Source organism: Cicer arietinum, chromosome 7 (genome assembly GCF_000331145.2).
Source record: "Cicer arietinum cultivar CDC Frontier isolate Library 1 chromosome 7, Cicar.CDCFrontier_v2.0, whole genome shotgun sequence".
Lineage (NCBI taxonomy): Eukaryota > Viridiplantae > Streptophyta > Magnoliopsida > Fabales > Fabaceae > Cicer > Cicer arietinum.
The window spans coordinates 58,660,336-58,682,307 of NC_021166.2; the positions used below are offsets into that span (position 1 = coordinate 58,660,336).

General features: G+C 28.5%; 2 protein-coding genes across 4 annotated transcripts; both read left to right on the forward strand.

The window, feature by feature from the left end:
• The first annotated feature begins 6,404 nt into the window (after nt 1-6,404).
• On the forward strand, nt 6,405-8,898 carry LOC101495062 (transcription factor bHLH87-like). 2 transcript variants are annotated; one of them, XM_027336541.2, is made up of 3 exons: nt 6,405-6,841; nt 7,075-7,138; nt 7,392-8,898. In XM_027336541.2, exon 3 carries the CDS (start codon nt 7,445-7,447, stop codon nt 8,732-8,734), a length of 1,290 nt encoding a protein of 429 aa, XP_027192342.1. In that variant the 5' UTR covers nt 6,405-6,841; nt 7,075-7,138; nt 7,392-7,444; the 3' UTR covers nt 8,735-8,898. The 2 variants fall into 2 exon arrangements, with proteins under 2 accessions (XP_027192342.1, XP_004510332.2); XM_004510275.4 differs by lacking the exon at nt 7,075-7,138.
• Nucleotides 8,899-12,776: 3,878 nt separating this feature from the next.
• On the forward strand, nt 12,777-21,018 carry LOC101494417 (vacuolar protein sorting-associated protein 26B). Of its 2 annotated transcripts, XM_004510273.4 has the most exons (12): nt 12,778-13,023; nt 13,236-13,295; nt 13,422-13,496; nt 16,351-16,425; nt 16,620-16,692; nt 17,305-17,349; nt 17,462-17,573; nt 17,721-17,787; nt 19,084-19,128; nt 19,452-19,507; nt 19,852-20,027; nt 20,344-21,018. In XM_004510273.4, the coding sequence occupies exons 2-12, from the start codon at nt 13,293-13,295 to the stop codon at nt 20,520-20,522; spliced, it is 906 nt and encodes a 301-aa protein (XP_004510330.1). In that variant the 5' UTR covers nt 12,778-13,023; nt 13,236-13,292; the 3' UTR covers nt 20,523-21,018. The 2 variants fall into 2 exon arrangements, with proteins under 2 accessions (XP_027192509.1, XP_004510330.1); XM_027336708.2 differs by lacking the exon at nt 19,084-19,128 and having other exon boundaries at nt 12,777-13,023.
• The last annotated feature ends 954 nt before the right edge of the window (nt 21,019-21,972 follow it).

Below are 21,972 nucleotides of genomic sequence, written 5' to 3' on the forward strand. Positions count from 1 at the left end.
TTTTATAAAAGAAAGAATAGAAAAGAAAAAAAAATACATGATATTAGATAATGGAAAATTTTACAATATATCTTATATTTATATTTCTATATTTTAACAAAAATTTAATTTTACTTTAAAAAAAAATAAACTTTATGTTATGAGATATTTTTGTGTTTTGAAAATTTAAAAAAGAAAAATCGGAATACAAATGAATTTTAAAAATTTTAAAAATATTTTTCAAAATACAAAGTTTGAGTTTTCTAAAAAAATTTGTGGTTCAAAAAATTTGAATATAATTTTTCTGTACATAAAATTAATTCAAATTTTTCTAAAACACATTTATATTCCACAAACTTTTTTAAAAGTTTTTCAAAATATAAATGTATTCTAGAAAACTTTAAAAAAAAAGTTGGGGTACACAAAATTCAAAATCTTTAATAAGTATTCATGTTTCATAAACATTTCTTTTCAATTTTTTAGAATTCAAGTTGACTTTAGTAGAGTAAAAAAGATTATTTTTAAAATTATTTTAATAAAAAAATTAGATAATTAGCATAAAATATAGAATAAGAGTATAACCATAAAATATAGGGTATAATATCTCAAATATTTTTAAATTCTACAATCTAAATTACAATATTACCCTTATTTGAATATTTAGTGACTTTAGAGTTTAGACAAGTATCACTAACACCGAATTCCATTTTCTTTTTCCAATTTATTCCCGGGTTAGCAGCCTCCACCTAAATTAGAATTCTCCACCAAATTATCACTATTTTTTTTTGTTACAAAAATATCACCAATTAATTAATTTAAATAATTGGATGAGTGAGATTATAAACTTAAACTGAGTACATAAGTAATCCGTTAGGTCATGCATATACGTCAAATCAATAGTATATATAAATATATATTCAATCAATGCTTTGAATTTTTAGTCATTCAATCATTGAGATAGTTTTTCACAAAAATTAACACGATATTATAATTTATAGTTGATATATATGATTCACACATGATCTTAACACACTTATATTATCTCATGATGATATCATTTCTTATGTGCATGATTACATATATAAAATGATATATCCATCGCCAAATAAGTTTGATTTTTCTTACAAGACATATAAGTTGATGACAACCAACAATAGAGATATAACACGTTTATTAGTAATCAATTAGTATAAGTTGAAAGATATAACACGTTTATTAGTAATCAATTAGTGTCAACAAAATTAGTAATCAATTAGTATTCCCTGATTTATATATATCAATTTATTTTAACTAATTTTTATTTATATTTTAGAATATAGAGAAAATAATTTTATAGATGAATAATGTAATGTATAGAAATATATCTTTGCACAAAATCAATAACGGAGCCATGCACATCTCTACGGTGATCTTGTAGATTAGTTATAAGACTCTAATTTACACTTACTAAAAATGACTATATGATTTGTTAATGAAAATGCTAGAGAAAAAATGACTTTAATTTAGAAAAAACAAGCATCATTATAGAATAACGAACTTATTTAAATTGAAATGCAATAGCTTAAAAGTTTCAATTAGTAATAACCACATTTTAAATGTCTATCCATTTTTAAGAATTACTTTTTAAACTACAATTATATTCGGTTATGAACAATGAGAATATAATTTTTAAGTATATTATTTAACTATTTTGGCCCTCTCAAAAAAAGCTAACTAGGTTTGTTGTGGCGCATTTCCTCTTGAAGTTAATTTGTATTTAGGAGATGTGTTTGTGAGGAATCCTCTTGACACTTATTTAGAGTGTTAGATATTTGGGGTGTGTAGCTTGGTCTTGCAATAGTTTGGCATTCCTATTACATTACCAAATCAAGTTCAACAATATGCTTTGTTCTATTTTGGATTATTATGGGAGGAAAGATGGTGTGTGAGAGGTTTTTGGTTGTTTGGATGTTGTGTGTATGGTTAATTTGGCAAACTAGAATTTTCTTAATTTTTAAATAGCACGATTTTGACTTCAGCTTAGTGGTTGACCATATCAAACTCTTATTTAGGTGGTGGTTAAAAGTTAATGTCAAATGATTTAGTGTTGAGTTAAATCAATAATGGAGTTGTTTGAATTTTATTGTGCAAGGGTTTAGGTACTGTAAGAATCACGTTGAGTTGGAATACATGGTAATTCAATTATATAATACAGTTTTTTACTATGTATTCAAACTTAAAATATGATTCTTATGATAGTACTATGGGCAAACTTAAACTAACATCAATTATACATTAGATATTTTATTGGCTAAATTGCATTTGCGATCTCTTAAATTAATTTCAATTAACCGTTTTAGTTATTTATCTTTTTTTTTTTTTTTTCTGAGTTAGTCCTTTATTTTAATTTTAAGTGACAATTTGATATTTTATGTTTAAAATGTCAACAATGTTGTCCTATTTTTTTTACAAAAATTCAAAAAAAAAAATCATCAAATTTTTTAAACAAAACCCATAAAATTCATTACCATCTTCAATAAAATATAAATTCAATCAAATTCATAATTTAAATCTTTAAATAAACTCATATTTTCATTCTTTATTTGATGTTGTTGGAGATGAAAATATAAATTTATTTGAATATTTGAGTTATGCATTTGATGAAATTTGCATTATATTGAAGATGATTATTAATTTTATGGGTTTTATTTGAAAATTTTGTAAAAAAAGGATAATATTGTTGACATTTTAAAACATAAAATATCAAATTGTCACTTAAAATTAAAATAAATGACCAATTCAGAAAGAAAAAAAAAGATAAATGACTAAAATGTTAACTAAAATTAAGTTAAAGGATCAGATGTACAATTTAGTCTATTTTATTTGTAATATTCTATTTATTACAAATATAATATGACTAATAATAAGGGACGAAGGTGAATAAGAGTCGAATTGGAAAGTGTTGTATATAACTCTAATTTGTTCATATATTTTGATCAAATCAACTCTTTAGACTCTAATTAACTCATCCCTAGACCCAAAGAAATTAGGTGATTTGCAAGTTAAATGAGATGTAGACAAGACCGTTAGAAAGACATATATAGAGAAAATATGAAATACAATTAAATATAATAATATAATGTGAAAATTCTAAAACTGAAGAAGAAAATACCATAATCGTTGTTTAATGGCAATTAGAAAATAGTACTATGTCGAAATTTTTACAACATATATTTTTTTCAAGCACCCCACATCTCTCAGTGTACATGCACTCTTCAGAGCAAATATTTGAACTATGTATCACAACACTCTAAGACAAAAATATAAGAGAGAACAAAAAAAGAAAATTAGATACAAATTTTAAAGCGTTTATGACCGACGCATCTTGTAACGAATAACTACAACCCATATATATATAGTCTTAATCTCCCTCTTCCTCTATGATACTAGGCAACATAAGACTTTTTCAAGATCCTTCAATTTCAACCAACTTCAACGATCTGCACTTCGATTGAAATTGATACATCTCATATTTTAATTGTCTATACCAACAATCATATATTATTCAAAAGAACTATCATATTCTACCATAAAAAATAAATTTAACTTAAAAATTAAACTAATACAATAATTTTTACTTGAGATTGACTTTTTTTGTGTTATCCTTTTCTTTATCTTTCAATTATCCCTTTTTTTATTCACAATTATATCTTTTTTCAATTATACCTTAACTGTAGAAAAAACGAGAAAGTTACAATGCAATTAATAACATAAGTATTTAGGAATTACATAAAAATATTTCAATTCAATTATATTTAAATTTTGATATATTGTTAGTTTTTTAATTTGGTTGCACAAACCTTAAACTCGTGAGTTAAGAAATAAAGAGGCCATTGAAGTATGCGTATTGTAATTTCTTTGAAAAATCAGTTCTTAAAAGAAGAAAAATGTTTGATATATACTTTATGAGGTGTATATATCTTGAGAAAGATAAAATAAAAAATATTAATATTAATATAAAAAGAGAGAGATAAAAAATAAAATGAAACATTAAATAAACGTTGAAGAATATTAATATAAAATGCAAGTATATATCATTGTTGTTAAAAGATAGTGAATCAAAAGGGACAAGATTGTTGATGAACCTAATCTTGATTCACATTCAAGAATGGATGAGCATATGAGATGGTCCATGTTATGTAATGTATTGATTTTTCTGTCACGTGGGAAAAGCCTATCTCACTATGGTTATATCCAATGAATGGTCTCCACGTATTAATAGGAGTGTTCACTTCACGTGTGAGTCGTTTATGAGTGGACCAGGTGAGCCGAGCCGATAGAGTCATTTTAAGCCGACAGCTCACGTTTTGTTTGTCAGAAGAATGCGGCTTTATAGCTAAGCATTAATTGAGAATTTGACATTCATATCGCAGACGAAATACTAGTAGGCCCAATTTTAGGGCCCATTTAAATAGCCTAATAAAATAACTATGGAGGTTTCAAGATTCATACATACATACATTTATTTATTTATTTACACCGCATTTCAGGAAGAAAAAAAAAATTATTTAAAAAAAAAAATGTATTAGGTAAATGACATTTTTTTTTGGAGGTAAATGATTGCTTGGATACAATTTTCAACTAAACTTTAAAATATTGGATTGTTCTATTTGAAAATTATATTTACATTTTCATTCATTACAATCCTTTAAAACATTCCTTCCAATAGCTATCTCTAGGTCAATCATAAAATTGATACTTCCTCTATTTTAAAATATAAGTAATTTTATATTAAAAAAATTGATATATGTATTTTAGAATTTAAATTAAATATATTCATTTTTTTTTATATTTTGGGACAAATTCATAATTTATTGCAAATTTTGGCTTAAAATATTATGTTAAAGTATATCTAGTAAAATAATATAAGTTACTTCAAATTCCATCAAAGAAATGTATATAGTCACTAAATGAATTTTACAAACACAAAGAAATCCATATTTTTTCTAAAAGTTATTTTAAACACACAAATTTTATTTAGTAATAAATTAAGCTAATTTATAGTCAAAAAGCTGAGTTGTCCGTTATACTTTAAATAACTATTACCAAAAAAGTTATGATTAAATAACTAATTAATAGCGTACTTTGAAAAAAAAAGTTGTAACTAATAACTTATAACCAAAAAATCAGCTCATCAAATGAAAGTGTTTGATTAATTGACAAATTTATCGAACAACTTTGTTTTTGACTCAATTTTATCAAAGAAGTTGAATAGTGCTAAAATGTGTGTGTCTAACATATTTGACTAAGACATATGGAAACATTATTAGTGGGTGTGAAAAGCCAGAACGTAAACAAGAATATTGCTAAGAAGTTTATATCATGTTTGACTAACAGAAAACAATTTTCTTTTTAAGATAAGTCTAGGAACATTTATTGTTGAGTTGAATAGGAAAAAAATACTAGATTTCTACGTGTTAGAGAGTGACAGATTTTATCATTTGGATGTGCTTAATCTTTTATCATTCGTATCAATCCAAAATACAGTATTGCAGATTATATTATTTTTATAGTATTTTATTTTTTTATAATATTTAAAAAGAAAATAAAGTTTCAAATAACGTTTTAGTTTAAATAGTTTATTTTAAAATATTATTTTATCTATTTTTACAATTTTTTTTATAAAATGAATTTTTGAAAAATAATTAAAATAAAAAGTTATTTTCGTATAGTTATATTTGAAAGATACCTTTAAAAAAAATAATTTTGTTCGTATTAAAATCTTTAGTAATAAATATTTAAATTATTAAATATTAAAATTATTATTTTTTGATTAATAATAAATAAATCTAAAAATAAATTCTATTATTTTTAATTAAATTATAATAAAAATCATTTTAAAAATATATAATCAAAATTACATTTTAAAAATCTTAAACAAACTTGTTCAATATTTCATACTTTTGAAAAATTATGTAGAAATATTATACTGTTTTTTGATACATGTTTGAAATGACATAAAATTGACTGTCTACAGCTTAAATTTGAAAATTTGTTAATTACATATATTTAATAATGTAACAAAAGGAGTGTGATTCCTTACACTGTGATGGTAGATTTGTCTCGTTCTTAACAAAATCCATTTTCTGAAATGATTTCATTGAAGAAAATAGTAGTTGACAATTCACAAGCGTGACTACATTGATCCATGTTGAACAATTTTAACTATGTATATTAATAACAAGTAGTGTGGTAGAAAGTGAAAACATAACATAACATAACAGGCTATGATTAAAATCATGATTAACAGAAAAGTTTTGTTGTAAAGATGAGATTACAGAGCAGTTTTCACTAAGCAACTAAAAAGAGGTAACAGCTTTCTCAACTTAAAAAGAATACAAAAATCAGAAGATAAAATATCCAATCAGTTGAGAATTTTAGAATATACATATATGCTCTGCAAAAATAGCTTTACAGACCCACCAAGCTAGCTGATCAAAAAGCTTTATCCTTTTTCAAAAACCACTATACTGCTATCTAAACTATTAAAGAATATTTTAATAGTCTCTCATTTTTTTTTTTACTTAGACTTAAATTATTGACTATGTTAAATTTAAAATTTAAAATAAAATTAATGAATTGGTTGGTTTTAATTGATAGTTTGAAAGGAAACCAATAGAATTTACATTGTTATATAAGTATATATATTGATGTTCACAAGTGCTTATTTATTATACAATTTAATGATGTAATTGCACAAGTACCAATGTTTGTTTTTATTATAAAAGCATGTACCTTTTGTTCTTCCTAACAATACAAAGGTTCATCACATCAAACACACACGGCATCTGTATAACTAGTCAGTCTTCAATGGCAGCTCAAGGTACAACCTTATTCTCTCTCTCTCTATAGTTTGTTTGTTACATGTATTATTATGTATTCAATAAAGTATACACAAAATTCAGTTGCCTAATTTGACATATTTAATTAAACTAATTTGGTTCTTTTCTTTCACTTCTTCACACTTTTCACCATACTCAATAAACAAGTTAGTTAATGCTAAGAATCTTGTTATAAAGTTGCATTCACACCTTTGTTCTGTTGTTTACATTGAAGACTCAAACAAGGTTTCTCATCCTTTTGCCTCTTGGAATTGTGTTCTAGTAGTACAAAAATACTGGTGAGATCTTTAGGTTTATTTTTATACTTAATATCATAGTTTTAAATTGCGTCCGCAACTGTAATTACAGTCGCAATATAAAAGTTTTTGATGTCTATGCAACGGCGTCTCAACTGCATCGACCATATTTTTCTAAAATTTTGACGATTATAAGTTTTGCAGCATAACTCCAACAACTACCGAAATTTAAATGATGCTAGATATAGTTGTGCTATTTATTTGATTTGATATATTATTGTGTTTAACATGATAGGTAACATTTACAAGGATCAAAGTTTCATTTCATCACAAAAATTACAATCATCTATGGAAGGTCTAAATTGGAATGGTTCAGAAATTTTAGAGAGCACACCAATCTTGTGGAGTACTCATCATCAAGAACAAAACATGGAAGGAGACTACTCCTCCATATCAAAATCTCATATTCATCAAATACAAGAGATGGATCAGAAAGTTCAAACAAGTCACACAGTGATGATGCCAAACACAAATTTTTCACAGCATGCAGCAGCAGCAGCATTAACAACCATGACAGTGAAATCAGGTGAAGCTGCTGTATCCAGCTGGAAAAAAGAACCTTTAATACTTCAATCATTTCAGTCATCTTCAGTCAATAAACCTTACAACAGTAGTACTATTACTACTACTAGTACCAACTACATGCCAGATTTCAACATGGCCCACCAACAACAAAAACAACTCATCAAAAGTGGTTGTTCTTTTGATTGTTTAATTTCAGCTAGTACTAATAGCAACACAGACACTACTTCTATTGAAGATGATGATGGAATTTCAAACATATTTTCTGACTGCAGAAGAAGAAATTTATGGAACTTTAGTTATGCCACTACTGCTTCTAATTCATCTGCTGAAACTGATCATAGTAATGTTTCAAATGGTACTAATTACAAAAACAAAGACATGCAGTGTAATAAACTCAATGAACTTGATGAAACAATGTCTCAAACTTCATCAGATCAATTACAGTCCAAGGCAAGTGATCATCATTTTTTCAGTACTGTACAAAATTCTGTTTCTGTTGAAAATGGTTTTGGAATTTTCTCTGATAAACCACCAAAATGTAAGAAACCAAGATGGGAAAAGGGTCCATTTTCATCAAATATAAATTTCCAACAACCAAAATCATCAACAACATGTTGTTCTTCTTCATCAAATGAAGAGACTGATCCAGAAGCAGTAGCAGCAATGAAGGAAATGATGTATAGAGCAGCAGCATTTAGGCCAGTGAATTTTGGAATGGAAAATGATGTGATTGAAAAGCCTAAAAGAAAAAATGTTAAGATATCAAATGATCCACAAACAGTGGCTGCAAGGCATAGAAGGGAGAGAATAAGTGAGAAGATTAGAGTTTTGCAAAAGATTGTTCCTGGTGGAAGTAAAATGGACACTGCTTCAATGCTTGATGAGGCTGCAAATTATCTTAAGTTTCTTAGATCACAAGTTAAGGCACTTGAAAGTTTAGGGAACAAAGTTAATGCAATGGATTGTCCTTCAACTAGTATTGCATTCTCTTTTAACCCTTCTTTTCACATGCAAATTCATCCTAGTGATCATAACAATCATGATTATTATTAATATTATTATCATATAGACAATGATTAACATGTCTGATCTTCATTTTCTAGCCAATTATGCAGGAAAATGGTACTGTAATTGTTGCAACTTTATTTCTCAGTATAATCATCAGTACTGACTTTGTTTAAAATTATGATTAATGATGATGTTTCTTGGTCTTGTCATATGATTTATCAGGTGCATACCAGAACCATCATGTATGATTAAAATAGTTTTATTATTTTGGGGACAGTGATATTCGTTGTCATTTGCATTTTTTACTTGAGAGTTAAAAGTCATTTGTAGAAATATAAAATTGCTTTTGTCTTTAAAGTTAATTTTAATTAGGACCGGTTTAATATAAACGGACATCTAAAATGAATTTTAATATAAAGTTTAAAACAAATTTTTAAAATTTTAATATAATATTACTAAATAAATATAATTAATGTTATGTAATATTTCTTTTTTAATTTATTAATATTATTGAGATAATATTAAATTTAAAAATTATTTATAAGTTTTAATATTAAAATATGATATATTTTTATTAAGTAAATTTTTTTTCAGACTTTTTGATTTGATAAAGTAAAATTTTTATTTTTCATAAAAGCTTAAAACGATTGTTTTCCTGACTTTACACTTGGACCGACATTGTTTTAACTTAAAATTAAGTTTAATGCTTCGATATTTATAACACATGTGTATAAAATAAATGTATGTACAAAATTAGTTATATTTTTTAGCTGAGAGTATCTTGGCCAACAAACTTAAATAAACATCTCAAATTCAATTTTAATATTATCAATCTTATAACTGACAATAAATATAATTCAAAATGATACATTTAAGAAAGGTTTATCATATGATGCCAAGTTGTCATTGATTATGACAAACTAGTGAAAATAATGGAAATGGGGGATTAAACAACAGAAAGGCCTAGCAATTAAAACAAAGGGATAGAAAGTGTTTGTCACTTTAAAAATATTATAATTTTAAGTTGCATTTTTGTTGGAGAAGCTTAATTAACGAGTTAATTTTTTAATTACTAGTAATATGATTTGTTAGGTAACCAATGCTAGAGACATTCTCTTTAAGATTAGTGAGCAGGGTCAGTGGTTCTGTCTCCTTAATTCAATCCAACGCGTGCCATTGAAAATCACTCCTTAACACATTGCTAGGCACGTGCTTGCATATTCTTCTTTTTTGGCACGAGCAACGTTGTAGTACTATATAAAATCTCCTTGTGTCTTGTCTAAATGTATCGAATTTCTCAAATATTAATGTAACTAATCATATTGTTAATCATAACGACGGCTACAACAAAACATCATTAATTTTATTTTAATATCGTTATTATGCATGTCTATGTGCTATATTAGTATATTTTACTATATTAGTAAATATTTGAATGTGACATTTTCGATTTAAAATAAAGTTTCACTCTATCCTTTCCTCTTTACGGTAGTGTCTAAAGTTTTGAAGCTTTATATTATAGAAATTGATTCTTAATTTGTAAGTTCTTAAATATAGGCATCTCTTTATTAAATTACGGAAATTAAAAAAATTGATAGGAGTAAAATGCTTATGAATAATTTCTCAAGTCAATTTGTGTACTATTAATCTATTATATGGGTCTTGCTTCTACTTGGACCGGTGATTGGTTGTTTTGTTCTTCAATTTGTAATTGAAGGTTGAGACTTTGGGAAAATATTAATCAAAATTGGCTATAAAGAGGCCACAGTATGCTAGTTGTGTTCCTTGCTAAATTTAGAAAGTCTGTTATATGAAGAAATCGACCAGATCTTTTGTTTGGTTTGTCTCCTTTGATTTCTTAATATTTTTGTAAGCTCATTCTTTTTGTAAGCTAGTTTGTTTGGCTTGGCTTTGTTTAACTCACAGTTGTCTAAAAGAATAATCCTTGTTCTAAATAGTATCAGTTGAAAGTAAAATAAATTTAGCTAAAAGATATGTAAAAGAATTTGTCGTCCTTTTCAAATGAAGAGTGATTAGATTATATTGATCAAATATTTAGACGTTGCTATATTATTTTTAAATATTAATCAAACAACAATAAAGTCAATATGTTTTGAAGAATTCATGGAACTTACATAGAATTCCAGATAATTTGCAAATTGAATGAAAAATTGAAAGTGAAAAAGAATAAAGAAATATTTAAAAAGTGTAATTAAAATTTTCATAAAAATTGTGGGGTTATAGGAAGAAACCTGTCTTTGTACTTTCTCATGTGCATGTACTTGGTGTCTTTGATTTGGTTCATTGCTGTTTAATGAGTTGGCCCAATTTGTGGCCTTAGTTTGTAAGTATTGTTGGGCCTATGATTTTATTAACAAGTTAGACAAAAATAAGTCTTCCTTAATTCGCGTCGTAAATTCTTAATCTACTCAAAATTTGATCTTATATACTCAAAAGTCAAACTCAAATCTTTTTTCGACCCAATTTCTTTAGTTTTTAATATTAAAAAGAAAAAGACAAAATAAACTTCATCATTAAACAAAAACTCTCAATAGGATCTTCGAACAAAATTAAAAATCACGAATGACCAACATTAATTAGAAGTTTATGATATATATATTCCACGGACATACACTAATTTTGAAAAGCATATAATAATAGCATGAAGATGAAATTGAAGATCCCCTTCGATCCTAATAAATTTTCAATTTATTTTCATAATCCATCAAAAGATTGAGAGCATTTTCTATAATCTTATCACATAATCTATTTCTTTTACCAATATTCCAAACATATATCCACCGATTTTGATTATAACCAACAAAAAATAATTGATGGTTATTAATAATAGTAGATAATTTCATTTAACTTTCTTGATGTAATACAGAAAATTAAATTGCATCATCCAAAATTTAAAACTTGTTTTATAGAAATAAAATATGTTATTAAAAAAATTAAATTCTTAAATGATATTTTAGTAATAATATTATTAAATAAAGTATAACTAATTAAGGATTATTTGTTTTTATATCATGAATTTTGAAATTGTTAGTTGCTTATATTAAAAAATAAATAAAATACTTTCATGTTTAGTAATGCTAATTTTTAATTTTTAATATTAGGTTGTTTTATTATATAATATAAAATAGGTGGGTTAATTTACATCAACATATATTTTATGAAGGTGTACGTTAGCAATCAACACCTTTTAACTTTGAATAAAAAGATTGTTTTTACTATTTTGACTAAGTAAAATGAAAAATAGTTTTATAATTTTTTTTAATTATTATTAATTAAAAAATGTGTAGGTTAGTAGTCTAAGTCTTCTAATTATAATTTTTTAGGTGTAGATGAACTATCTAAACCTTTTTAATTAACAATTTTTTAATATAAAACTTAAAATTTATTTCTCTCTTGATAATCAATGTTTTCCCCTCGTTAAAAATATTAGAAAAAGATTATTAGATGTAATACTACTTTATGTGTTAAATTAAAGTACTTCATAAAAAAATTTATTTAGTGAATGTTACGTACTGTAATTGATTTTAAAAATAGAAATATTAATTGTGAGAAAATTAAGAGAAAAACAAATATTAATTGCTAAAAGATAATAATAATTTAGAAAATCTGTTGAGAAGAAAAAACACTAAATTAGAAAATCTAATTTATAAAATGTAAATTACATAAATATCTACTTTATTAAGCAGATTTTTGAAAAAAAATGATTTTATTTATAATCTAAAACTAGAATGTGTAAACTATTAACTTACACCTTCATAAAACTAAGTGTAATTTTATTTTATTGGTGATTATATATAATTTTATAAGTAAAAATTGAACTACCCAATTCAATTTAAATAATATATGTAATCACAACATAATCTTGTAAGTAAGAAATCAATTGAAAAAAGTAACAAAACAATACAAACAAAATACAAAATCAATTAAATAAGAAAAACAAAATTCGAACAATAGTTAAGTACTAATAAATTGAGTAATTCAGTAAGTTTTTTGTTTCTAATTTAATTTTTTTTTTTTATTTCCTAAAAAAAAAAGTAAGTAATTTAGTTAGTAAGAAAAGCACTCCACACATCCGTTAAACGACAAGGCGTTTAAGCATTGGAAATTCAGGAGAAAGAGAAGAAGCGACAGCTACTCCTTCTTCCTCCGACGTGTTACTGAGTTGTTAGGGCTAACTGAGCTTTAGATTCATTTCAAATTATGCGTTTCATCCATCCATTTTTCATCACATCAAACGAGGTCGCTAAACATCTCAATCCCTCTACTCTTTCCTTTCATTGATCACCATTATCGGCGTGATCGCGCGTCACACGGTATCGCTCTCATTTCGTTTCGATTTTTTCTTTCTAGGGTTTGGGAGGGGATAATCATTATCTTTTATAGTTTAGAGAAATTAGGATATTAGAAGTGATCTTGATTTGTATATTTTGGGATTCAACTGTTTAAGATCTGTGGATTTAGGATTTTTAGTATGATATTAGAAACCTGAATGCTATTTATATTGAGAAATTTGTGTCTTCAACAGGTGATTGCGTGTGTTCTGAGGTAGATAGTAGAATTAGAAGACTGAATTGTAAACAGCATGGTGAGTTTTGTTTAATTGAGTTTTCTTGGTTTGGTTCTGTACTTTTTTGTCATCGATTTTAACCTTGATTCACTTGATTTGGTTGTGGTTCTGACATTTTACCTTTTTTGGGAACCGAAAACATAGAATTATCTTCTTGGAGCTTTCAAGCCTGCATGTAATGTTCTGATCACATTTAACGATGGAAAAAACCGTAAGCAGGTGAGTCACCTTTTATTTTTGTTTCAATCATGAAATTGTAGTGTAGATCAAATTGTGGCAATTGAGTTTTGTATTGTTGTTGAGGTTGATGTCAGTGAGAGTTTACGGAGTATTGGAAATGGCATATAATATATTAATGTCCGTGTTCCACTTTTGAAGCAGAATTGGAATTCATCGTATCATTGATTTCATTACATATTCAGATTCATTTATCTTTGTAAATTACAATTGCTATAATTTCTCTTTCTAAATTGTACTCATTTTGTATTTTGTATAAATTATAAAATATCTGCTGTGTTCTTTACTCTAGCAACATGGGTTTGATCCCGCTCTCGTTTGAAGCTTCCATTGCATAATACAGTCTTTGTTGAACTTAGTTCTGAATTTTGTTTTGTCACGGTAAGTCTTGTCTCTCCGGCTGCAATCAGTTCTTTTTACGGTCACAGTCTGCCGCTGACAAGTATTTTATTTTATTTTTGTTCGAAAAGCCCTATCAAGTGCGCCTCTCCTTCTCCAGCTGTTTCCCAAAGTTTCGTGACTAGAGATCTTGCCTGCGCCTCTACATGTCAATTGTTTTCTGTCTAAACCTGCTTGTGAAAGCCACACGCTGCCCTCCCAATGTCAGAATATTCATCAATATCTCGTGTGCCTAATTTTGGTCTCGTATCAAATTTTCTCCCTAGTTTGAGCAATCAGTCTAAGTGCCTAGACTCCACTGTAGTTTGCTCTTAAAAGTATACTGTTTCAGTCTTCATTTCTACTTTACGGCATCATTTGAAAGATCTGATAAGAATCAGAAAGGTCCCATTTCATTTGCCTTTTCAGTGACTCCATCTATTACCTCTGAAAAATTTAATGACAAAAATTACCTTCACTGGTGCTTTCCTGTTGAAATATGGTTTCGTGATCAGGGGCATTATGATCATTTAACAACCAAAGTTGAGAGAGTAGATGATTAATTAAAGGATGAATGGGAAAATACTGATTGTCAATTAGCATCCTTGCTTCGGCAATCAATTGACCCATCGCTTCTAGTTCACTTTCACTCCTATATGTCTTGTTATGAGATTTGAAAGAAGGTTAAGAGTGTTTATGTTAATGACATTCAGAATCTCTATGATTGTGTCCACAATTTGGCAACTCTTGGAATGGGAGATCATGATTTAATTTCCTATTTGAACAAAGCTGAGTCAACTATTCCACAAATGAAGATGATTCTAATGGATAGTGATCCTCAAAAGGTGATAGATTAGATAGATCAAATGTACATGGTTTTTGTTCTTCATAGTCTATATCAGAAATTTGAAAACCTCAGAAATGAAGTTCTAACCAATCTCAACATTCCTACTACGGAGGAACTAATTAACCATTTACTTTGAATTTCTTGGACTGATGAACCTCCCAAGTCTAATTCTGAAGTAGACTCCACTACTTCCTTAACAAAATTTTGTCATCAAGAAAGGAGACATGGAACGGGTGGTCATGGTACTTCTTGCAGGGTTTTCCAAGAAAGTATTCATACATGTCATAACTTTCTTTGTTGGCTTCTTAAGATGTACTTGGATTTACTAATGAAAGATTGGTTTGAATTGTTGGATTTTTTGTTTTGAATTTATACCGAGAAATTGTTACTCAATTTGGTTGCTCAATTAACATTTTAAGAAGTAATAATGCCAAGGAGTATTTTCTTGCCTTATTCAAGTCTTTTATGGTCTCCAAAGGGATGATTCATCAGTCTTGTTGTCCATACACACAACAATAGAATGATATTGTACAAAGCAAACATTACCATCTTAATTCTATCCATATCTTAAGGTATGTTTAGTTTCAAAAAAACTTTCTGTTTTGATGGAATCTGATGGAAAGCGTAGTAAATAGTAGGAGTTACTACTTTTTGGTAATTATGGTTAGGAAATAATTAGTGACAGTGGCATTTGTTAGGAAGTGACAATTATGAGGTAGTCAGGATAAGAAAATAACTTTTGCAGTTATTTATTAATATAAGGAAAAATTTCTCCGGCAGTCCTTTAAGTTATTTTACTATGCCGGAATAATCCTTTATGTTTTTTTCAAGTTGGTCATTTAACTTTCATAGCATACAATCCGATGACCTTTAAATTAAAAAAAAAACAGTTTAACAAAACAAGGTAATCAATCAACTTTGTTACTTCCTAAATTTTTGAAAACGAATAATAGTTTCAAAACACAGTAATCAAACAAGTCCTAATAATCTTTGGGACAACAACTGTGTTACTGTGTTACTGTATTTTCTGTAATTTGGTGTGATTTAATCTTATTTTCTTCTATTTAAGTTTTATGTTCTATCATTATTCAAACCTGTTTCCTTCTATTTTGATCAGTGTTCTATCATGTTCTCGTTTTCTATTTTTTCTTTAATTAAAAAACTGTTTGTTTTAATTGTTTTCTGTACAAATATTTGATACTTGGAAACAGAGTGTAAACAAGGGTAAAATATTGTATTAAATGTGAAGATAAGAAATAAAAACATAAAATGTTTTCTCAGACCAAACAGGCCCTTATTATTTCAAGCTAATGTCACTTAGAGATTGGTTGCACCTTTAGAAAATTATGACTACTGCAATTTCTCTTCTTGTTACATTGTATTCATCTTGTATATAAAATATAAATATCATATTGCTTACAATCTTCTTCACTTAATATTGTTGAATTTCTTTTTTCATTTTGTCCTCGCTTTTAACTCGCAAGTGAGGGAAATTTTAACATAGTTTGCTATTTATCTTTGCACTATTAATATTTGGAATCTTTCACTAGCAATAATTTTAGTGACATGTATATGACCGTTTTGGTTGACATCCTTTTTGTCGTTTTCAAGGTTCCATTCAAAAAAGAAAATGGTCAAACAGTTACAGTCCCACTTTTTCACAGTCAAGAAAACATTGCTGGAAAGGTATTTAGTTGTCTAATATTTTATTGAGTTTATCTTGGTGCATGTTTGGATTAGGGGTTAGTTTGGCAAAATCACGGTGCCACCGATATTTTGTCAAACTCACCGTGATTCCAAACATACGCTTAAACTCATTTGATATATGGTCTAGTGAGCCTTCCTGCGCTGACTATTTTTGTATTTGCTGCCATCTTTAGATTACAATAGAACCAATGCAAGGGAAGAAGATTGATCACAATGGCATAAAAGTTGAGCTCCTTGGACAGATAGGTTTGTACTTGAGTAATCCTTCCACTTTTCAATTTGTTCTGTGTCTTTGCATTGAGTGTAAATGCTGCTTCAAGCTATTTATTCATAGTTCTTTTTTTTTTTTTTTTTTTAAATTATATTTAGGCAAGATATTCCAACTTGATTCTCTACTTTTATATATTTGTCAAGTGTGATGGTGATGGTCAGCTGGATTATTGCTTTTCTGCTTAGTTCATTTGACTCAGGATAAAACATAAAATGATCCACATCTCTGGAAAACATCATCAAATTAGTATTCTAAAAGCTTGCAGTCCTAATTACGAATTACTTTGTATGGATACGAGAAAGATAGTTCCCTACTGTGACTTCCATTTCAGTTTTGTCAAAACAGTATAAGAAAATGTTTTCTTTGACTCCCCCACCCCCTCTCTTCCTTGATGATCTGTATCTGAATTGTTAAATTATTCCTTTTGGTAACAACCCTGAAAGTAAATAGATTTTCCATTCATCACTTGTATTAAATATGCAGTTGTCATCCCACTTTTGCTTTGAATTTTTCTTGTTCATGATTTTCGTCACTTCTTACTGTATTACTGATATATAGTTCATTTTGAATTTCGTTTCACTGTGCAGAGATGTATTTTGACAGAGGGAATTTTTACGACTTTACTTCCCTTGGTAATTGAGTATTCTGTCACTTCCATATTCTACACAGTTGTAGTTAGCCTTTCATTTAATGGTGAATTACTTACAGCTGAGAGCTACGCTATCATTTTGCTGTCTTTTGCAGTAAGAGAACTAGATGTTCCTGGAGAAATCTATGAAAGGAAAACATATCCATTTGAATTCTCTACTGTTGAAATGCCATATGAGACATACAATGGGGTGAATGTGAGGCTTAGGTATCAAATCTTGGAAGAAGCATGTGTCTCAGTTAAAGTTTCTTCATGTGCTTTTGTAGTCTTCATTTATTATTTGTTGTGCAAATAATAGGATGAGGAACTTGAATATGATATAATGTAATGTTTCTGTGCATTTGCAATTTCCAGGTATGTCTTGAAAGTGACCATTAATCGTGGTTATGCAGGAAGCATAGTGGAGTACCAGGATTTTGTGGTATGTTCTTTATCAGTCAAGTAAAATTTGTGATTTATGGTCTGAGATATCAAGTGGAACGTTATTTTTATCTAATTATTGCATTTTGGGGATAATGTTATGTTGATGTAGCTGTGAAAATTGAAGAATACTTTTACATGAGTGTTGTGTCCCGGTACATACACCCAAAAAGTGTATATGGTCATGTTACACCTATAATATTTTTCCAATTGATACTCCTATACTTTCACCCATGATTGTTAAACTGTCTAGTTAACTCGAGGACCGATACAAGTTTATAAATCAAAATTGAGTTAACTCACTTACAATGTCATTCCTGTGTAAACTCAGGTAGACTCGTATAGAGTTGAGTTTGTAGTCAGTTGAATGTGTCTCGAACATAATGGGTATTTCCACAAAACATATTGATAAGAGGAGGGCTAGCAACACACTCGTTAACACACTTTCTAACGCACTCTATTTGATTGGTTAAAATTTATATAGGTCTGACTAAAACATACGGGTCCCACATAAATTTAGTGGAATCCATGTGTATTTTAACCAATCAAAGAGAGTGTTAAAAAGTGTGTGTTGTTAGCATTATTCTTTTGATAATGACAATAATTTGGTGTATTAAAAAAAAAACTCTAAATGCATCAGCTCATTGATACAGGCTTAATAGTGCACAAAGCCTTAACTTCCAGGGCACAAACCATAGATGCATCTAATCTCCCAACGTGAACCCATCATCTGCAATGGAGCTGAAGGATACAAGATCGGGTCTCAATCCCATAGCTCCCAACATAATTGAATTCACAAACTCTCACAAGTCTCAAGTTTACAACAAACCCAACAGGCCAACGAAATAATTGAACCCGACTTTATAAGCTGAAACCTATCTCAATCTAGCTTAATCCAGCTCCAAAGCGTGTAGCCCAGCCCATCATCCTTTTGAACTTTGTGATTTGTTAATTTTTCCATCGATTTTGAACTTGTTATGTTCTTTGTGGTCCGATCTAGTCATCTAACTACATACTATTAAATTATGTGTCATGTCATTCATTCATCTTAGTACACATGATTAAGTCATGTTTTATCCATCTCAACACGTGGTATTAAATTATGTATCGTTCATCTTACTACGTACATGGTTATTAAGTTATGTGTAGATTAGTACTAAATAAACTCTTATGAGTGTACAAGTAAACTCTGGCGGGTCTGAGTCTACGAAAATACTTGTATATATTAATTACATGATAGGGTTTTTTATTCTATTTCATCACTTAGATATAAATTTTATTTTTATCCGTTGGTCAGGTTCGCAACTATTCTCCACTTCCGCAGATTAATAACAGCATTAAGGTGAGCTTAATAACAAGTTAATGGAGTTTCAATGCTGTGTAGCAAAAATTCATTTCCATCATGCCATGATAGTAATAACGATACGTGCTACTAATTTCCATCAATTAAAAACACGATAATGGCCCTGGAGCAATGAAATGGTAAAATTGTGTCATCAACCATTTCCTGTCAATTACTCATTGAAAAAGCATCTACAGGCACATGTTATTTTCCTTGTGCTTTTCTTCATATCTTTGTTTTCTTTTTTACGAATTCATATCTTTGTTATTAGCTGCTTTTAATTCTTCATTTATGTATTTAGCAATATGTTATACCATTCACAGATGGAGGTTGGAATAGAAGATTGTCTGCACATTGAATTTGAATACAACAAAAGCAAGTAAGTTGAACATTGACCATTTTTGACTGGAGTTTTGTCTTCTTTTTATTCTCTTTTATTATTACTATCAACTTGATCTTATGGTATTTCTGTTTACAGCTTGAAATATGACATTTACTTATTGCTTTATCTTGTTTAGTTATATTGGCCTGTAACTTAACTATAACCAAGTAATGATCCTAGGTAATAATTAGGCAGGTATGTGCACCAAATATATTTTTGTCAAACTCTAATGCTGTACAGGCCTTATATTTGAAGAGAATATTGTTCCTCATCAACTTATTTATTTATATGTGAAAGGACAGGAGACTTGTAAATACTTATCGGGAATTTCAACTTTTTAGGTATCATCTGAAAGATGTTATCATTGGCAAGATATACTTTTTACTTGTCAGAATCAAGATAAAAAACATGGATCTTGAGATTAGACGCCGAGAGTCAACAGGATCAGGGACCAACACCCATGTTGAGACGGAAACATTGGCTAAATTTGAGTTGATGGATGGTGCTCCAGTCAGAGGTAGGTTAACCTTGAAATCAGATGAGTAAACAAAGTAAGATGAAAAGTTGTGTAACAACTCAAGTTTGCAAATAACAAAGCAAAATTAGTCAAGGCTAAAATTATTTGCCACATATAGTTGGTCCCAGGCTAGATAAAAAAGGAAGGTAGTTTTGGGTGATTGGTAGATAACTAAAAAATTTGGTCAAATTTTTTATTACATGGATCAAACATAAAATATGTTCTGCATATATTGTTTTGCAATTAGCAAACCAATTTCTCAAAGACAACATTTGTGCCCATAAATTCAATGAGTAATGCGTGATTGCTTTTACAGGTGAGTCAATCCCAATCAGACTGTTCCTCAGCCCTTATGAGCTGACACCGACTCATCACAACATTAATAACAAATTCAGTGTGAAGTACTTTTTGAATCTTGTGTTGGTCGATGAAGAGGATAGGCGATATTTCAAGCAGCAGGAAATCACAATGTACAGGCTGCAAGAATCTTCGTGAAAAATTATCATACAGAGAATGAGTATTAGGTTTGTTGATGATAGTAATAAAGAAGATTCTGATGAACATGGAAGAGCTCTCAAGTCCGGGAATCAGTCAGTGAATCCTGTTTTTTCATGGGGTAAAATGGTTTGGCATTCTAACATGCTTGAAATTCAACATATGCAATGATGTACATTGACTGATCTGTTATACGATATTGAAGAAAGCACCTCTTATCTGTGCTGGATTGTTGATATCCATGAGAATGTGTTATATGTGGTTGAATATTTGTTGTGATATCTTTAAGACTCTGGTTTTCCTGTTATCTACATTGCACTACCTCATGAAACAATGATGTCCGTTTTTCAATTATTTTGTACAAACAGAATCTGTTGTTGGATACCAATTTGTTTTGTTTGTTTCTGCATTGACACATTTTTCTTTTCTTCTTTTTGATATTGGATTTGTGTAATGAAGATTAAAGTTCGGAATTAATTTATTTTGTCAATGGTTATCCAAGCTGAAACTAATGAGATATACGCAAAAGCAATAATTATGAATCGATGAACCATTGTCGTAACAAATCTAATATCAAATACTCTTGTTAGGGTCAGTTCTGCCATGACGCTGATTTTGTGTCTGTGTAACTGAATTGTGGAAATACAATTGCATTGACAATAATTTGCTTAGTAAATAAAGCTTTGTCAAAAGATGAACACATGTGGAAAACTACAGAAGTTCAATTCAATGTTATAAGGTAAAAAAGATAATTGCGAATCAAAGTTTATGCTTTATATGAAGCAAAAACTTCAATTAACAATTTCTTCATGGTTCAGAATTTGCTCGCTAGTTGGATTTTCACCACTTTCTGTCTTTGGTAGTTCCTGCTAAATGAAAATAAAAGAAACAAAGATATTGAGTAGTGCAACAAAATACTTCACACTCTGTTGCACCAAAAGAGAGTAAGAAAATTATAAGAGGAGTTAATATTCGAGAAACTAGTGCATCAAATCTACAAAGTGCAGGCAAGAATTGAAGATGCAATAAAGGCTCTTTCTGACTTTCATAACAGTTTGAATTCTCTATTCTATTCTTTCTATAACTAAAAGAAAAATATTATTGTCATCCATCCAGTTTGATTAATAGTTATTTTTAACTTTGATTAATTTTCACCGGACTGGAATCGTGATAAATTTTAAACTTGATAATTTTTTAAAAACTTTTCTATGATCACTTGCAATTGCCATTCTTATCTTTCACCTTGAAGTCATAACTATTACATTGATTAGAACTTGCATTTTTTATTTTATTTTGGGTTTTTAGAAAATGCCCCCGCCAAGTCAGCAAAAAATCATATTTGTGGAAATCCACAACCATCTTGAAGTAATATATAGTAGGGATTTATTGTTACTGGTAAATCAAGTTATAAAAATGATTGTCTTAATGTCTTAATTTTACTCAATGAATA